At 45.6% G+C, this 17,596-nt stretch overlaps 2 protein-coding genes across 3 annotated transcripts in view; both read left to right on the plus strand.

The window, feature by feature from the left end:
* DPYSL3 (dihydropyrimidinase like 3) overlaps positions 1 to 17,596 on the plus strand; it is a 117,891-nt gene that overhangs the window by 36,213 nt on the left and 64,082 nt on the right. Inside the window, exon 1 of one of the 2 annotated variants that reach the window (XM_044947512.2) lies at positions 14,456 to 14,636. The exons of the other annotated variant lie outside the window; for it this stretch is intronic. Within the exon in view, the coding sequence (XP_044803447.1) occupies positions 14,598 to 14,636 (39 nt within the window). The 5' untranslated portion in view covers positions 14,456 to 14,597. Of the gene's footprint in view, positions 1 to 14,455; positions 14,637 to 17,596 lie in introns of those variants that run through there. 2 annotated transcript variants of the gene reach the window in all.
* LOC123466151 lies at positions 12,415 to 14,566 on the plus strand. Its single transcript, XM_045166567.1, has 2 exons — positions 12,415 to 14,179; positions 14,427 to 14,566. The coding sequence occupies exons 1-2, from the start codon at positions 13,640 to 13,642 to the stop codon at positions 14,502 to 14,504; spliced, it is 618 nt and encodes a 205-aa protein (XP_045022502.1). The 5' UTR covers positions 12,415 to 13,639; the 3' UTR covers positions 14,505 to 14,566.

The following is a 17,596-nucleotide window of genomic DNA, read 5'->3' on the forward strand; positions in this document are numbered from 1 at the left end:
ACCCTGAGCAACATCATGCAGTATTAATCAGATCAATCAATCCAGTTTCTTGGAGCATTCAGAGAATATCAGATACTGCCCCTTTATTTCACATAAAATGAAACTGTTAATTGCTCAGTCATGTTCAACTCTTAGCAACCCCATGGACTATAGGTTGCCAGGCTCCTCTGTCCATGGAATTCTCCAGGCAAGAATATTGGAGTGGATAGCCATTCCCTTCTCCAAGGAATCTTCCCAACCCAGGGATTGAACCCAGGTCTCCTACATTGCAGGCAAGCTCTTAACCATCTGAGCCACCAGGAAAGCCCATTTTACATAATCCTCATACCATATAAGTTAACCATATTGCCCCATTTTACAGAGGCAGAAACTGAGTTTAAATAAACTTATCTGGAGGCACCGTTGTTAGCAGGCACCGCAGAGCTTAGAATTGCAGTCTAAGTCACTAGCATTGTTGGATTCCATTTCTGAGCTCCAGAGTTGGCTTTCTGTACATCCCTGGGGACCAGTCATTAGGTTTATGGACAGACACTACCCTCCAGCAGCTGTCAGGGTCCAGAAACCTGCATTACTGGGAAGGAGAATCTACCACTGGCATCAGGCAGATGGCTCCAGAGTGCAGGGGTGGGCGGCACTGGCTAAGACTCCCAGGGTGATGTTAGCTTGAAGGTGGTCCAAGGTCATAGGAGTTTGGCAAGGGAGGGGGACCAGCCATTCCCTCACTCTGTCCCTAGTGGTGGGCAATTGGCTGCCTCAGATGTTTTTCTCTTGTATTGACGTTGTGATGGAAAATAGCCCACATTATGGTCTCAAGTTCACTGGCTAGTTACTTTCTATGTTACTTGAAAAAAAAAAATGCCATAGAGGTGTCATTAGTTCTGCCCTTACTTCTAAGAGCCTTTACCATCTTTTTATACTAATCAATGAGAAGTCATTTAGCAAGACCATAGCAAATCAGTCATCACAAAGTGAATGAGTCAAACTGGCAAACGTATTGGGTTGGCCAAAAAGTTCATTTAGGTTTTTGCGTTACATTGAATCGGAAAACCTGAACGAACCTTTATCTGAGTAGGATCTTTTACAGCGAACTTTGTGATAAAGTAGTTTCCTATGAGAACCTTTCATAGTCCCAAGGTTTTAAGTGAGGAGACCTTGCATTAAAACATTAGAAAAGCTTGAGGATTTAGAGAGGAACTCAACTTGATGCTGATAAAACAGACACTATACATTCACCTTAAATTTTATTTTATTCTATTTTCTCTTAAAGCTACCCCTATGAGTGATTTGTAGAACTCCTGCTTAGAAAAAGAAAATAGCCCTAATTTTAACTTTAATTTTAATCAAAGCTGAGTCAAGGCTATGTGGGTGTTTATGTACTTGTTTTCCACAGTGGCATTAGCTTAAAACCTTCATTACCACAGATCCATTGTCCCACTGTCCAGCATCTCATTATACATTACTTTCCCTCTTGCTATAGAGAATCCCCATCAAATATATAAAGTAGGCAGGTGTCAATAACAAAATGTCTTTATCCATCTTGTCAGCAATACTTTAGGGTTTTTGGAGGTCACTGGAAATTATTTGTGGCTTTGAAATCATGAAAACAGGACTTGGTTACATTTAAAAATATATATTAATTATGCATACCCTGGAAGATGCTCAGTATACAGTACTGTAAGTCCAGACAGTCCTTATCTGTTTTGGTTATGATTACAGCAAAGAAGCAAGAATCGAATTTGGCTGGGGCCCAGGGTAGTCAGGGTTCTCCATTTTTATCCACTCACCAATATAGGGACTCCAAAACCTGTTCTTTTAATCATTCTGTGCCACCATGATGACATGCACCAGCAACTGCTTTTTAATGAATCAACTCATCTTTTCGGACCTGTTCTTTCATGGTTGTGTCAGCCTATCCGCTCAGCTCTTCTACTGACCCATTTTACAGATGAGGCAAACTTAGAAGATGTTCAGACTCATTCCAAAGTCAACCAATTGGAAATGAATTTGGAAAATCTAAGTTTTTCCTCTATTTCACTCTCTGGCTCTCACCTCTTATGTTTACTATATCCAATAAAAAAAAATGAGTGCCTGGACCTTAAAAAGTATCGAGGCACTCTGCCTGGGGCCAGGTCAGCATTTGTCCGGAGTCAGAAATCCAGGATTTCACTTGGGATCAGTGCACACAGGTGACCAGTCCAAGAAAGAAGTGCTCATTCGTTGACATACCAGTGACATGCGAGAGGAGCCTGTTTTCCACTCCACTGTTCCTTTGGGGATTTGCTCAGAGAAACCTGTGACTGCACCCTTGGGCATATGTCTCTACCATTCCTATTTCTCTGAAAAGATAGGAAGCCAGAGGTTGTTGAGGCCCTAGAGCATTTGCTACAGCCAAGTACAGGAAACCGGAGGGAAAAAAAACCCACAAAAGACACGCAGCCAAAGTCCCTTCCTGGAGATGGGTGGGAAACCTGGAAAATGCAAGCTGGGGTGCAGCCTTGCACTTGGGGGTTGGCTTGCTCTTTTGAGCCTCCGTCCAAGAGTGAGTCTCACATCCCTCATTTCGGGGTGAGCTGTTGTGCTGGGCCCGGAGAGATCTAAATTCAATCACATATGTTTCCATTCAGCCCAGAGGTGAAACTGATTGCTCGTAACCAGAGATCCTGCAGCATCAGGCTCTCAAACTGACTTTTAGCAGAGGGTCAGGGAGTTCCAGGACTCAAGTCTTGTGGCTTAGGGCCCCCATGGGGGTAGAGTGAGGGTGTGTGGGGAGGAGGTGTTTCCCTGGAGATAATTCATTGCTCTCAGTCCTGAACAAGCATCTAACTCTGCTTTGGGAAAGAACAGCCCTCACCTTTGAGACCAGAGTCCCCATTCCTTAATGCCTAAATAACTCAGTCTCCAAGTGTCCTGATATCAGAAATTCAAGTGACTCTGAGCCAGGAAGGTGGCATAAAAATATGGAAGCCAACCCTATGTGAAGGATGAGGAAGCAGCAGACATTATAGCTGATTGGGGGAATATTCTTTCCCTACATGTGAACGGGTTCCATTCCAAGAGCACGTTCATAAGTTCAGTTTGTTTATAAGTCCAACAAAGTTAGCTTAGGTACCCAACTAACACAATTGTCTATATAGTACTGTAGTGTAATAGGTTTATAATACTTCTCACACAAATATTGCATAAAAAATAAACACAAAAAATAAAACATTTAAAATCTTATACTATAGTACCTTGATAATGAAAGACAGGGAAACTTGGTGTGCTGCGGTCCATGGAGTCAGTAAGAGTCAGATGGGACTTAACAACTCAACAACAACAATAGTACCTTGACAAGCATAGTAGTATAGTACAACAGCTGATGCTTCCTAGCAGTACCGGCTACGTCACTGCAGCTTTCATGCTTGCTTCCAGATATCCTGGTCTTGAAATAAAGGTACTACTCTACTCTCTACAGTTGTTATTGCTTAGTTGCTGAGTCGTGTCTGACTCTTTTGCAACCCCGTGGGTTGTAGCCCACCAGGCTCCTCTGTCAATGGGGATTTTCGCAGGGAAGAATATTGGAGAGGGTTGCCATTTCCTTCTCCAGGGGATCTTCCCAACCCAGGGACCGAACCCATGGTTCCCGCATGGGCAGGTGGATTCCTTACCACTGAGCCAGCAGGGAAGCCCACTCTGTACAGTACTGTACAGTAAAGTATACAAAAGCAGAACCACCTACAGAGGACGCACGCACGTGACAATGTACGCCAGAGACGTGAACCAGCACGTGACTGGGCATGCAAACACACATTCGTAACATTGAAAGTTCTTAGGTAGGGAACTTATTGTACATGTTTGTTCCAAAGAGCAGCCTGTCTTCAGCTCTAGTTGATAGGCACCAATGTGTGTCTATGAGCTCAGAATTGCCAAATGTTCCAATTTTTTTTTTAACCTAAGTTTGAATATGAAATCTATACATTTAAAAATATTGGCTAAAATGAAAAAAGTCACTGCACATATTCACTTAATACCAGTCTCTCTGCTGCAGGTTGGATTTCCTGGGAACCAGATTCTGAGAAGAATAAAATGTGGGAAGTGTATTAGGGAGTGTACTTAGGCTCAACATCTGTGGAAGGGAAGGAAAAGGAAGGGATGGGCAGAAGGGGAAGCTCTGATGTGGTCTTGACAAAGACTTCAGTAGACTTGATAGGCATGAAACCAGAATAACCTCTTAGAGTTGTTGCCCTTTTGTATCTGGGAGGCCAGGCCTTTATATGCTCACATTAGCAATCACTGGATCAGGCTGCCCTTGTGGGGTGGGTACCCTAGACAAGGACAGTTTCCAGGAAAGGGTTGGAGCACCTGAGCAGGGGGCAAGGGCTGAGTCCTTCAGCCCTGAACTGGGGGCTGGGTTGAGATTCATGTCTATGCAGACTCCTCCTTGCCTTGCTCAGATACTTGCTCTTTGTGTAATTTCTGGAAGCAAAAACTCTAGGATGTGAGTGTGCCTCTTTTCTTGGGGGTCTCAAGACCTCTTTTCCCATGGCTGGTCTTAGGGCCACACTAATACTCATTAATGTCCTCTCCTAACCATTCTAGATTCTCCTTGAGCATGTACATGCTAAGTCTCTTCAGTCATGTCTGAATCTTTGTGACCCTATGGTCTGTAGCCCACCAGGCTCCTCTGTCCATGGGATTCTCCAGGCAAAAATACTGCAGTGGGTTGCCATTTCCTACTCCGGGGGATCTTACCAACCCAGGAGTCAAACCCTGGTCTCCTGCATTGTAGGCACATTCGTTACCATCTGAGTTACCAAGGAAGCCCCTGGGAGTGAAAGTAAAAGGGGTCACTCCTGCTTCTTCCCCTAGGTTCTCAGATCCACATGCTCTTCCTTTTGAGACACAGCCGTGCATAAAGGGGATTGATTTACAATGCGCAGGACATCCCGAGGATGGTGCCTTATCCTTGCAAGCAGTTGTCTCTGAATTGGTGCCTCAGTTGTGCCTTCAGTAGGCCATTCCCCCTCAGGTTGGCTCAGATTGGCAGCTTCAGAGAGATGGGGTATTTGACGTAACTGGTGGATCCTGCAGTCATGTGGCTTTTCTTGCATCTTATTTGTTGTCAAACAAGTCCCTTGATCTGATGTGATTGCTATGTGAATCCTTGCCAGTGTATCAAAATCTCCTTACGTCCTCAGATAGGGTTGACTGAGGCCACAGCAGCAGAAGGTGCACATCCATGTCTAGAATATGTGTTTGTTTCTATAAAAATGAATCGCTGTTCTCTCCAGTGTGAAAGGGGTCTAAGGTTATCTACATCTGTGCGTATCTTGGAGGGATGGTGCCATCTTGGGGAGGCACCTGTTCCTGGCAGGCATGATGTTTGAGAGCACCAGTAGTGGGATCAACACTGGTGTGTGGACATTCTCCGCATGGCCTCCTCCCTGCCACCGTGTCTTGTCTCCTCCATTCCTGTGCCCACTGTGTGCCAACATTGGGTTGAGGATAGCTGATGTCAGCTAACTGAGACATTTTGTCTGCCTCATTGTTTCATGCCTCTTCTGTGATGGATGCTCTCTGGAAGACATTAAGATAGAATATATCTAGAATGTATAGAATAGAATAGAATATATCTAGAATATACACACACACACATATATATCTTCACTCTTTATGCCCACTCCCATAAGTCTCCCATGTGCTTCTAGCTAAGGCTATGTTTTCCTTGGTCTTTAATCCTTCCCCTTACCACCTAAGAATGCTTCAACACTGTACATAATCTTGAACCAGTTTTCTTTCCAAAGTGGATGACTAGGTGTACTGTCAGAAGCTCTGGCCATTTTGGAAAACATCTCTTCACTGCTGTCTTTCAGCACCACCCCTGAGTGGGACTGTCAAGTGGCCATGGTCAGACTTCAATGTGGTCTACATACCGAGCCAACGCTTCTAGAAATCAGGCTCAGGTGTTCTCCTCCATCAGCTGATCCTGAGGACCGTGCTGCTGTTGCCAAGTCACTTCAGTCGTGTCCGACTCTGTGCGACCCCATAGATGACAGCCCACCAGACTCCCCCGTCCCTGGGATTCTCCAGGCAAGAACACTGGAGTGGGTTGCCATTTCCTTCTCCAATGCATAAAAGTGAGAAGTGAAAGTGAAGTCGCTGAGTCGTCTCTGACTCTTAGCGACCCCATGGACTGCAGCCCACCAGGCTCCTCCATCCATGGGATTTTCCAGGCAAGAGTACTGGAGTGGGGTGCCATTGCCTTCTCCGCCTAAGGACCATAGGTGTGTGCTAACAAAGGTACTGAAGCAGCAGTAGTGAATAACGTGGGAGACAGGGCCACTTGCTCAGATAGTTTACTTGTGCCCTTTAGCCCTTCTCACAGTCAATTGCTGCTTGGCCAATTGCTGCTTAGCCAACTTAATCTTATGACTTGGCGGTTCTGATAGAACCCAGCTCATGGTGGATATTTCTGACCGCATGACCACTTCTTGACCCAGGTCAAGTCTTCTGTCTCTACCAAGGTCCAGTAACATTCAAGGACCTATTTTCAAATACTGCATAATTCTCTTACCCCAGAGCCCTAAGAGTGTCACCTGTGAACTCCTGTTGGAAGTGCATAACCTTCACAGGGTGACTTTTCCCATCACAAACACCTCCAGTGCAGTAGAATGTATTGGGGCATATGGCTAAAGGGGCAGGGCCATTTGTATCGCATCCTGGACCTTCTGTGTAGCCCTTTCCTGTCCTAGGTGCCACTCAGAGCTGACAGCCTTTGATGTGTATGTGCTGTCAAAGTGTCTCCAGGTATGGATTAAGTTGTGTTTAAAACCTGAAGAGGCCACCCAGGCTTTGGAGGAAGCCAGAGGCCTGCAGAATCATCCTCCACTGAGGAAATCAACAAGAATGTCCATCTGGGAAGAAGTAGGTTTGGTGGCTCATTGGTAAAGAAGACACCTGAAATGCAGGAGAAGCAGGTTTGGCCCCTGGGTCGGGAAGATCCCCTGGAGAAGGAAATGACAACCCACTCCAGTATTCTTGCCTGGAGAATCCCGTGGACAGGGGAGCCTGGCGGGTACAGTTCATGGGGTTGCACAGAGTTGGACGTGACCGAGCGACTACAGGTTTGCACACCATCACAGGTTTGCACACCTTGCTTATGCTAATAGAAGTTTGAGTTGGAATAAGCCCCTGAGAATACTTTTCTTTGGCTATCACTTTTTTTTTTCTTTTTTTGGCTTATGTGTTTCAAGGATAGGATTGTTTGTCAGGTTATTTCTGTGTATTTGATATGTAAACATCTAATAATAGCAGGTGAATCATCGCTTTGATTTTCATTCTGTGACCCTGGAAGTACATGACTAAGGTTTCCTTTGTTTGAAATGTAGGTAAAATTAATGGACCCAGATGACTTAATGGGTAGTTCTGAGATTAAATGTTTATTCACATTAGAATAGCCTGTATATTTCACAAAAGCCTTGTGTGTGGCTTTTGCCCCTTCACAACTCTTCTCTGTTTTGCGACTATGTTTTTCTTCATCCTTCAAATCAGGACCAGGGGGAATATTTACCCATAATTATATAGCAAAATATAAATGTCTTTTTAAAAAGTAGAATTTTTCAATAGTCAAAACTGTGTAAATTACCAAGCACTTATTTTACATATTTGGGGGATTAAAGGGAAGACAGAATATTCTTGACTTCCCCCCATTCAATTAATTTTCCCTCACTGATTCTACTCTTCCAAGCCTTATAGCAGAGTTGGAGACTACAAAAATAAATAAGACATAGTCCCTGACACAAATGAGTTCAGCAAATAGTAACCAGAATATTAAAAAATAATGGTAGGAATGTTATTGTTGTGCTTAAGTTGCTCAGTTGCGTCCAACTCTTTGCAACCCCATGGACTGTAGCCCACCAGGCTCCTCCATCCGTGGAATTCTCCAGGCAAGAATACTGGAGTGGGTTGCCATGCCCTCCTCCAGGGAATCATCCCAACCCAGGGATTGAACCCAGGTCTCCCACACTGCAGCTGGATTCTTTACCATCTGAGCCGTCAGGGAAGCCAGCTGCCATCTAATTAATTTAGTTTGTGCTAAGAGCTTTGCATGAATAATCTCATTTAATCGTCAATATATCTACTGTCCTTTGCCCACCCCACCCCCCCTACTTGTGCCCTGCTTTCTCTCACAACTAGCTTAGATCCCATGCTTTACCCTCAATTCCCTGAGTTTCCTTCTCCCTTCTCAGCACTCATCTAGCAAAACCCTGGTGAAATTCCACAGGCTGCCTGCTGCAAGACTGCATGTATACAGCTGTATATGACTAAAGGCATACTTCTTGGTCTCTCTTGAAATTTATGGTTGCTACCTGGGACGGGAGAGACCTTAGTCCTGCCAGGGAATCATACCGTATTTCTGTAGTCCCTTTATTCTCCTAAAAACTGATTTTATCCCAGCTCCTCACCCCTCTTAACTTTCAGTACCTTTTCTCCCAGACTGTCTTGGCTGATGGCAGAGAAAACAGACACAGTCAGAAGAGAACTGCTGTAAACTCCCTCCATGAAATTTACCTAGCTGCCCATCTCTGCGCCAGTGTACTCTAACCCTTTGGTTACTGGTGGGGGAACAGTCTTTGCTCTTGAGTAAGGGCACGCCCTCCATCTGAACACTAGATGTCACCTGTGGTGTCCCATTTCTCTCCCGCATCGTGAAGTGACCCCTTTTTTCTGAATCAGCCCCACTGACATTAAACCCTGCTGGTCTATTTCCTTCATACTGGATTCCACTTTCTCTAGTTACTGCTCTGAATCCTTGTCCCTATTTACAAAATATCCATTGAAAGTGTTGCTTGTGTTTGGGATTTCCCATTTACAGTTTGATTTTTCTCTTGGAAATGCTCTAATCAGATTTTTTTTTTTTAAGACTAGTCTTCATTCGTTCTTTTTTTTATTTTTATTTTTTTTTGGGGGGGGCTACATTAGGTCTTCGTTGTGGCTCACAGGATCTTCCCTGTGGCTAGCGGGCTCTCCAGTCATGATGCTCACTCAGTATTTGCGACTTAGTTGCCCTGCAACATGTGGGAAATTAGTTCCCAGACCAGGGATCGAATAGCATCCTCTGCATTGGAAGGCAGATTCTTAGCTACTGGACCACTAGGGAAATTCTTCCAATCAGATTTCATGCCCACAGCTTCATTAAGACTGCTATAGTGGATGCACAGTAAATATTACCTGAGGAATTTACTACTTGCTCACACACACACACACACACGTAAAACACTGTAAGGTGGATATGAAGATACTCATTTTGTAGGTGTTCCGGACAAGGCCCTTGGTGATTTCACGCAGTGACGAATTCTCAGCTCCCCTCAGTGCTTGACCTTTCAACAGCACATGAACACTTCTTCTTATTTGAAATAATTTTTATTTCTTGACCTTCACAGCACTGTACTCTCATGGTGTCCAGGCTGTCTCATTGACCTCTGCCCCTGCTGGTTCTTCTGTTAGCCCCAGGATGCTGACTTACCTCAGAGCTCCATTTCTGCTCATGTCCTTGGCCAGCTCATCCAGGGTCGTTACTTTAAATAACATTCAGAGGTTAACCGCTCCCAAATTTGTATCTCTTCCCTTCGATTTCTGATTTCGAATATCAGCCTGCCTGCTCCACATCTCACTTAGGTGTTGAATAGGAATGTCACACGCATATTCCTGACTCTCCCTCCCAACCCCATTTCTCCTACAATCCCCCTCATCTTTCCAGTAGCCCAGCCAATACATTTAGTATAATCTTTGATTCCTCTTTTCCTCATACCCCAGTCAAATCCAGCAGCAAATGTCACTGGCTTTACCTTGAACTATATCTAATACCTGACCATTTGTCACTGCTTCCACTGTTACCATTTGTTCTAAGAGGCCAGACCACCATCTCACTTGACCTTCTGATGTGGAAGATTCCAGCCTATCCTCAAGACAATGGAATGACTTTCACTTCCCCATCCCTATCTTATTCCCAGTGTACTTGCTACCATTTTAAACACTATGCTTTTTTAAAAAACACTATATAATTTTATATTCTTGATTTATCCCTTCCCTAGGATGGAAGCTTCACTGGGGCATTTTGTCTATTTTATTCAAATATTTGTATCCCTAGTGCCTGGAGACCCATAATAGGTACTCAATAAATATTAGTTGAATGAATTAATAAATCATCACAAAAATACAATGTGGTAGGTCATAAGATGCTCATTTAGAGATGAGATAACCAAGACTCAGAAGGTTGAAAAAATCTGCTGAAGATCACAGAAATAGGAACTGGATGACTTGGAATATGGACTGAGGTTCCTCTATTTCCAAGTCCAGATCTTTAAGCAGTATAACTTCCTGGGTTCTAGTCCATAGTTTTCTTATGAATTCAGTATCAATTTTTTAAAAAGAAAGTCTTTAAATTAACATAAGGCTTTTGATCTTCTCTTATGCTTTGATGGCAACTCATTTCAAAGTCACAGCTCTCTAATCACTGTTCAGGTACCAAATCTATTTTATAGTCATTCCTTGGCCCATGTATTGCCTTGGATTTAGCAAAATGATTCCTCACCGTCTTGAATTCAGTTGCTCTGAAATCTAGAATCAGGAAACCCTAAGAAGGCTTAGAGGAACAAAAATAGATCTTCTTAAATGCCCTTTAAGGACATTTTAAGAACAGGACACTCTAAGAACTTTAAGAACAGGAAAGTTCATCTTCTATCTATTTACTCTTTCTTCAGACACAATTTGAAACATTTTTACATTCACTTACCTAAGAATTATTGAGCAATTTCTGTGGGCATGGGCCTATTTCACACACTCAGGACCCAGCAGTAAATGAAACACACACATTCCTTGCCCTCAGGGAGTTTACATTCTAGTGACAAGAGGGAAGATAATAATTAACATATCATGTGATCAAAAGTGCTGTGAAGATAAATAAAGCATAGAAAGGGACTAACAGGTGGCACATGGTGTTCTCTTGAATAAGGGTATAAAATAAACTCCCTGAGATCCAGGATATTATTATTATCTTTTTTAAAAAAATGTTTATTTGGTTACATCAGGTCTTAGTTGTGGCACACGGACTCTCAGGTTGTGGTGTGGGCTCCAGAGAACACAGGCTCAGCAGTTGTGCATGGGCTTCGCGCTCCAAGCACGTGGGACCTTAGTTTCCGGACCAGGGATTGAACTGGTGGCTCCTGCATTGCAAGGCAGACTTTTAACCATTGGGCCACCAGGGAATACTTATCATCATCAGTATTATTATTCATATCTGTAGCACTAGATCCTAGGAAAATAAGTAGTATACACAGGATAAATGCTGAATATTGTGAGAATGAACGAATGCATAACCATGAAGAAGAGAGCCCAGTTAGAAGGCTACTGCGGTAGCTCAGGTTGTAGCTGGTGGAGCCTAAACACAGAGGGAAGCTTTGTAGATTTAGAGAAGAGATCATAGTGTGTACGTATGTAATAAACCCAAGACTGTTTCCAACCTTAAAGTTGGACGTGAACTGCAAATTGAATTGTACTGAGGAAGAGAAGTCAAGGTTTGGACAATGCCAATCAGGCTTTGGCCTGAGCAATAAGAATAAAGTAACCTTGACTGAGGTGTGGAAATCTATGGATGTGGTAAGTTTGGTGGCCAAATTAAGTTTCTTTGGGACCATAAATTAAGTCGCTCTGCATCTCCCTCTCATTCTCTCATAGTTTCCTGAGATACCTAAAGCCAAATACTGCTGTGTATCCAAGGAAAACCATTCAGAGTCATTCTACTGTGGAAAAGAGCAAAAATCCATGCTGGTTCCACCCCTCACTCTCTTGGCCAGACACAGAGGCATCTTGTGTTGATCGCTGCCTTTCTTCTTACTCCTTGAATAAGAATGACACAGCCAACAACGGCTTTTCCTTTCAAACTCATCTCAGACACTTGATTTTGATTTAAAAAAGAGAAAGATGATTGAAGGGGATGAAAGAGGGGAAAAAATAGGGTTTGTTGTACATTTCTGCTCATGGCAACAGCTTGAACTGATTAGCTGGTTATTATGCATTCTTGTGCATGGCTTTTCACAGCAGTCTGATCCAGAGAAACATCTCAAGTCCTTTTCTGCATGGCTTCTTGCAGGCAAACCTGACCTCAAAGAGATTAATCAAGCCTTGTAATTTGAAAGAACAGACACACCCAAAATCATCAAGTGATCAAAAATATGGTATAAATAAATATATTTAGCAGACAGTGTTCTGGATTCTAATGATGGTAACAGGAGATAATTAGCATGCAAGAAAGGAAAAAAAAAAAAAACCTGACAAACCCACTAAATTAAAAAAAAAAGAAGGCAGTGGCATTTCTTTAGGATTGTAAATGTCCCCTACACATATATATATATATATATATATATATGTTTGTTTGTTTGCGTTTCCTAAGAAGAACTTGCAAGATCCCTTTAAACAAGTTTAGGGCAGTAAAATCAATGGGAAAGATTCAGACCTCTGCAGGGTTGCATAGTATGCAGTTAATTCTCTTTTTACTCTGTTCTAAATATAATCCTGCTCATTTGCATGCCAATCCCCAGAATGCTTTGTAATTTCACAACTCTTGGCTAGTGGTCTCAGCACTTATGCTTGCAGAACAAAGCAAAATGTTTAGGGCGTGTCTTTGGCTTTAGTCTTTTTTTCTTTTTTTTCCCCTGTGCTTTGCAAAGAGTACAGAGAGGTGACCTTTTCTTGGCATTCATGCTGCAAGCCAAAGGATCACAGAAATAAAGTGGAGAATGCTGTGGACTTTTCCTGTGAAGACTGCATTCAGTCTAGTTACCCATGAATAACCAGCCACTTGGATTAACTCACTCGAGTGAGTTTCAGGGGGGTTTGGCCTGCCCTTTAATTATGTGACCAGGCTGGTTCATTTTAGGTTTAGGGAAAGCCTAAATCGGAGCATTCTCTACCCTCATTCTGCCGATGCTTTATGTAGCTTCTTTATTGCAAAGGAAGCCTTTAACTTAATGAAAAGATGTCACAAAGTGTGGTTGGTGGCCTGCCTTATAGAAATGTGAATTCAAGTTCCCTAACACAGACCTAGTCATGCCCAATGATAATCTGCGTTATTTCTGTAGGGGTGGGGGGAGGGTTAGGATTCATAAGAGGGTGAAGTGATCATAAGAGACTTGAAAAGGGGGGCTTTATGATTTTTGCACAGCAAGCCATTGTTGTTGTTGTTATTCAAATAGTGTATTTGGGTGTGTCTTCTCTTTTTTTCCAGGAGAGTTTAGAAAGCTCCCCCATCTGACCATCCCTCAGCCCCCCAGCCTATTTCCTCCAAACATGCCTTCCTTGGCCGTTTAACTGAAGCACATAGCAAAATAAGAATATATTCCAGCACCGAAAGATCGTGTGTTTTGCTCCTAATAGCACACTTACCTTTGTCTCTCAGTCCTGCCTAAAGTAAACTCGGGATTGTGACCAGCACACATCGGACCTCTCACAAAAACCACGGCTGCGCAGTAACGCGCCAGGGCTTTTGCCTTCTCACTACAGGTGTTTTCTGCTCCTTGCTCACGGAGCAGCGTTACTGCTGTTTCATCGATTCTGGGAGCCAGACAGTGGAATTCCTTTAAAGCACATTATTTCGAGAATTATGTTTACAATACAGAGAACAGCTTTTGGTAGCCGACACGGGGCCCCCTCGCGACCTTCCGAGAGTGAGGGTTACTTCGCATTTTTTGATCCCCATTTCCATGGTCTCGGGATAGCAGCGGCTGGCCAGGCTGCACAAAGTCGGCGCGGTTCTCGGCTTTCTAAGGGGATCGCGTCGGCTGTTTATACACTCGGCGACCAGCAGAGGCGGCGCCCGGCCTCCGCGTTAACAAAGGCGGCGGCTGCGGCATTCAGCCCTCAGGGTGGCGGAGGAGGGCGGGTGCCCGAAGAGAAGCCCGGAGCCGTCTTCTTTCTGAAACGAGGGTCGGGAAGGTGGGAAATCGGATCAGAGTCAGGTCAGAGGCGTGGGCTTGGTCCGCGGGGACGAGAGGGCGACGCTGGTGCTTCTCTGCCGACACTGGGGACTGCAGTATCCCCGCCCCGAACAGTCCCTCGCGCCCCCTGGTGGCGGTGGAGCAGGCTGACTCTGCTGCACTCGCAAGGCACTGGAAGAAAAAAAAGGAAGAAAAAGAAAAAGTGGGTGAGGCAGATGCAAAGAGGAAAATCAATAGGGATAAGAGAGTAGAGGGAGGAGTCGCGGATCAGCCATTCTTGTCTTACGGGGTTCCAGCTGGTACCGCAAAAGAAAAAAAAAAAAAAAAAAAGCCAGGGCGTGAACGCGAGTGAGGAGGGTGTGTGTGTGTGTGTGTGTATGTGTGTGTCTGTGGAGCGGGGGGGAGGTCGGGGGTGAAAGGGGGACCAGGGAGATTTACTATTGTCTCTGGCAGCCGCCGCGGGAGCCGGGGAGGGGGGCGGAGGCGAGAGGAGGCGGCGGCCGCGGCCAGCGCACCATTCGCTCCACCTGATCTCGGGGCGCTGTGCGCTGAGGAAGACGCGGGCGAGCAGGAGCAGAAGGAGGAGGGAGGCAGGCAGCTGCTGCAGCCACCGCCGCCGCCACCATGTCCTACCAAGGCAAGAAGAACATCCCGCGCATCACGGTGAGTCGGACACCACTCCGGCTCGCTCGCTCCCTCGCTCGTTCTCGGCTGCTCTGCAGGGGCTTGGATCCTGCCGGCTTCCGCGGGCCAGTCCCCAGGGAGGGACCGCGACCCGGGGTCCGAGGGGGTGGAGAGCGGCGGTCAGTCCAGCCGGCGCGGCAGGGCGCCACCCAGACGGAGCGACCCTGGGGTTTGGGGAAAACCAAACAAAGAGGAAACCCAAACAGTGACAGTGGCGTGGAGAACTTTGGGTTATTTATCTTCCTTTCCCACCGCTCGGTAGTTCCCAAATAACAGGCCCTCCGTCGACCCCCGCGCCACCTGGGTCGTCCGTGTGAGCTGCCCCAGGCGAGACGTGATTTTTTTGTAGAAGGTTCCTTTTTGGAGGGGTGGAGCATGGAGAAATGACACCTTTCCCCAGAGGTCTTGGTTAGCCCGACCGCTCCCATCTCTGAGCTCCAGCCCCGTGGCTCTGATGGGGTGCCTGACCATCCGTCCTCACCTTGGCCACTGCTTGCTTGTATTAACCCCAGTGCGTATCTCGGTGCGTCATACTCGGGACTGGACAGCTAACGTGGCTGTAGTGAGAATAACCAACTTTTTTTTTTTTTTGGCTCTTGGTGCATTTGCATTTTTTCCTGTAATTACTCCCCTTTATCCCAAGAAAAGGCTGAGTTTTTAGAGCACATTTTAGTTTGCGGTGGCAGGCGCGTGCTGTGTGCAAGCCGCGTCCAACTGCCATTGTGTGCAGAGCCGAGCCCTTGCGGCCAACGGGTGTCAGACGCGCTGGGTGAGCCCCTAGGGCGGGGTGGAGCGGGGATGTGCCATTACCAGGTAGAGAAGCCTCATTTTAGTTGGCGTCCAGCAAGCAGCTCTCGGAGCAAAAATACCGCGCCCGGGTCTGGGATTTCTCCAGAATGCGCTGAAATGACGCCCCCCCGGAAAGGACACACGACAGGCTGGAATGGACAGTTTTAAAAAAGGGGCAAGACAAAAGCAACAGAAAACCCACTGACATTTGTTAGTTGAGCACGAAGCAGTGCGGTTGTGCTTTGTCTGTAGCGAGTGAGGGGTGTGTGTGTGTGTGTGTGTGTGTGTGTGTGTGTGTGTAGTGTGTAGTAGGGGAACGAGTGGCTACTCCATCTTTGCAAGACGAACAAAGGAAGTGATGAGCTGGCCCCTGGGAGGCTCTGCAGCTGCCCTAGGGCAGTGCTGTACCGGCTTCTGTAGTTCATTTGCCCCATCCCCTCGGTTTTGCTGTGGGCACGAGTCTCTTTGCACTTGTTCCCGTTAGGCTTCGAACAACCTGATTGCCGTCCAGGACCTTCCCCTCTGCAGGCAGGAGGAAGCTCTTCTTGCTTTTAGTGCACTTTATTGTCAGGTGGTTTATTTCTCTTGCAGTATCCTAGCTTTTCATGCATCTGAGCTTCACTGGACGCACATGCGCCACACCCCTACCTGCTGCCCACCTGGTCCCAGGGGAGAAACACTCTCCAGGGGGACAGAGTTGGGATGGGTAGGAATTCTCTCGCCAGGTAGAGGCACTGGGCTTAAGCCCATCCTCCTTGACCACTACCTGATAGCGTTGACTTCACATTATTATAAAAACATAGTGACTATTTTATAATTCACAGTATTTTCTCGGTGCCAATTGGCTTTGCAAAAAACTGTGGTGATACTTTTTTTCAACTGATTGGGACAAAAGCACAATTTTTCTACTTATTTCTCTAACTCTGGAGAGATGAACCACCGCTCTCATGCTATGGCATGTGACAGCTACGCTGTAAATCTACCACTTGCTGTATATCCAGTATGCACTTGCCATTTCTGTTTGGGATAAGCAGAGAACAGATTATTTTTTTCTTCCCAGTCTGACGGCAGTGGTTCTTCTTAGATTCAGCCTATGCCCTGGTATTGAGGGCCACGCCCATTCTTCTAGGTATCACTTAAGCCACCTTTAAGGAAAGATACCGACGTTTAGCCCATAGGGTAATAGCCTTACAAGCCCCTGTAATTGTGTTGGTGCCCCAATCCCAGGGCCCGGTTTGCAGGGGCTCCCTTTTGTTCCCGCTTGGATGCTCTTCCCTGGGGCGCATCCTTCATTTTCAGTGTGGCTTCCATCCTTTCTCTGCTCGTGGGGCGTGGCGCTGCATAGCAGCCTCCACCGCCAAACCCGGGCTGTGCCTACGGCAACTGAACGGCAATAGACGGCGTTTGCGAATTTCTTCGAGTCAGCCTGCCTTGCATTCATTGTTGAGAGGGTTGTGGGGTGGGGAGAGCCAAAAGGGCAAGACCAGAGGGGGCTTTTGATCTTTGGGGGAAATAATGCATTTGTCAATTTTTCTCATGCTTTGTGTTTGTATTTCTTAGAACATGGATTCTATTTTAGAAGAAAACGTAATTCATGTACTCTTGCATGTCCAAAGAAGAGTATGGTTATGTACATACTACCAGAGGCTAACTAGATATAGGTAAAAACATAAAAATATGGACATAGGTCTATATATTCACAGAAAATATGATTAAGGATCTAAATATAACATATATCCCCTGCTGTCAAGTCTAGTCCAAATTTTAAATGGTAAGATTGTGGAATTTGACTTAATTTCCTATCCTCTATATTCCTTTCTGTGCAGACTGCCCCACCCAGTAGCTAAAATGTCCCTGTAATCTGAGACCGATGGGGGCAGTCTTTCTTGCCAAGCACCTCTGCTTCGACAGGCACCACCCTCTGCCACAATTTGGGGGACACAGGAAGGTTTTGTTTGTTTGCTTGTTTTCTGTTTTTCCTTCCTTCTTGCTGCCCTCCTGAGAGGAAAGCATTGCTACTACCCTGTGTTTATCGGTTTCCTGGAAGGGGTTATTTCTCTGTCGCTGGTATAATTGGCTGGGGCTTTCCCTGGGAGCAGCTCCAGCCCCAGATCTCATTGTTCTTCTCAGGTCATCCTCCTGCGTGACCT

Source organism: Bubalus bubalis, chromosome 9 (assembly GCF_019923935.1).
Source record: "Bubalus bubalis isolate 160015118507 breed Murrah chromosome 9, NDDB_SH_1, whole genome shotgun sequence".
NCBI classification, from domain to species: Eukaryota; Metazoa; Chordata; class Mammalia; order Artiodactyla; family Bovidae; genus Bubalus; species Bubalus bubalis.

Bases quoted from the DNA above. Each gene is read 5' to 3' on its own strand.
- LOC123466151 (XM_045166567.1), top strand. From the start codon at position 13,640: ATGTTTACAATACAGAGAACAGCTTTTGGTAGCCGACACGGGGCCCCC. The intron at 14,180-14,426 runs GTGAGGCAGATG...TGTCTCTGGCAG, and splicing joins GGAAGAAAAAGAAAAAGTGG to CCGCCGCGGGAGCCGGGGAG.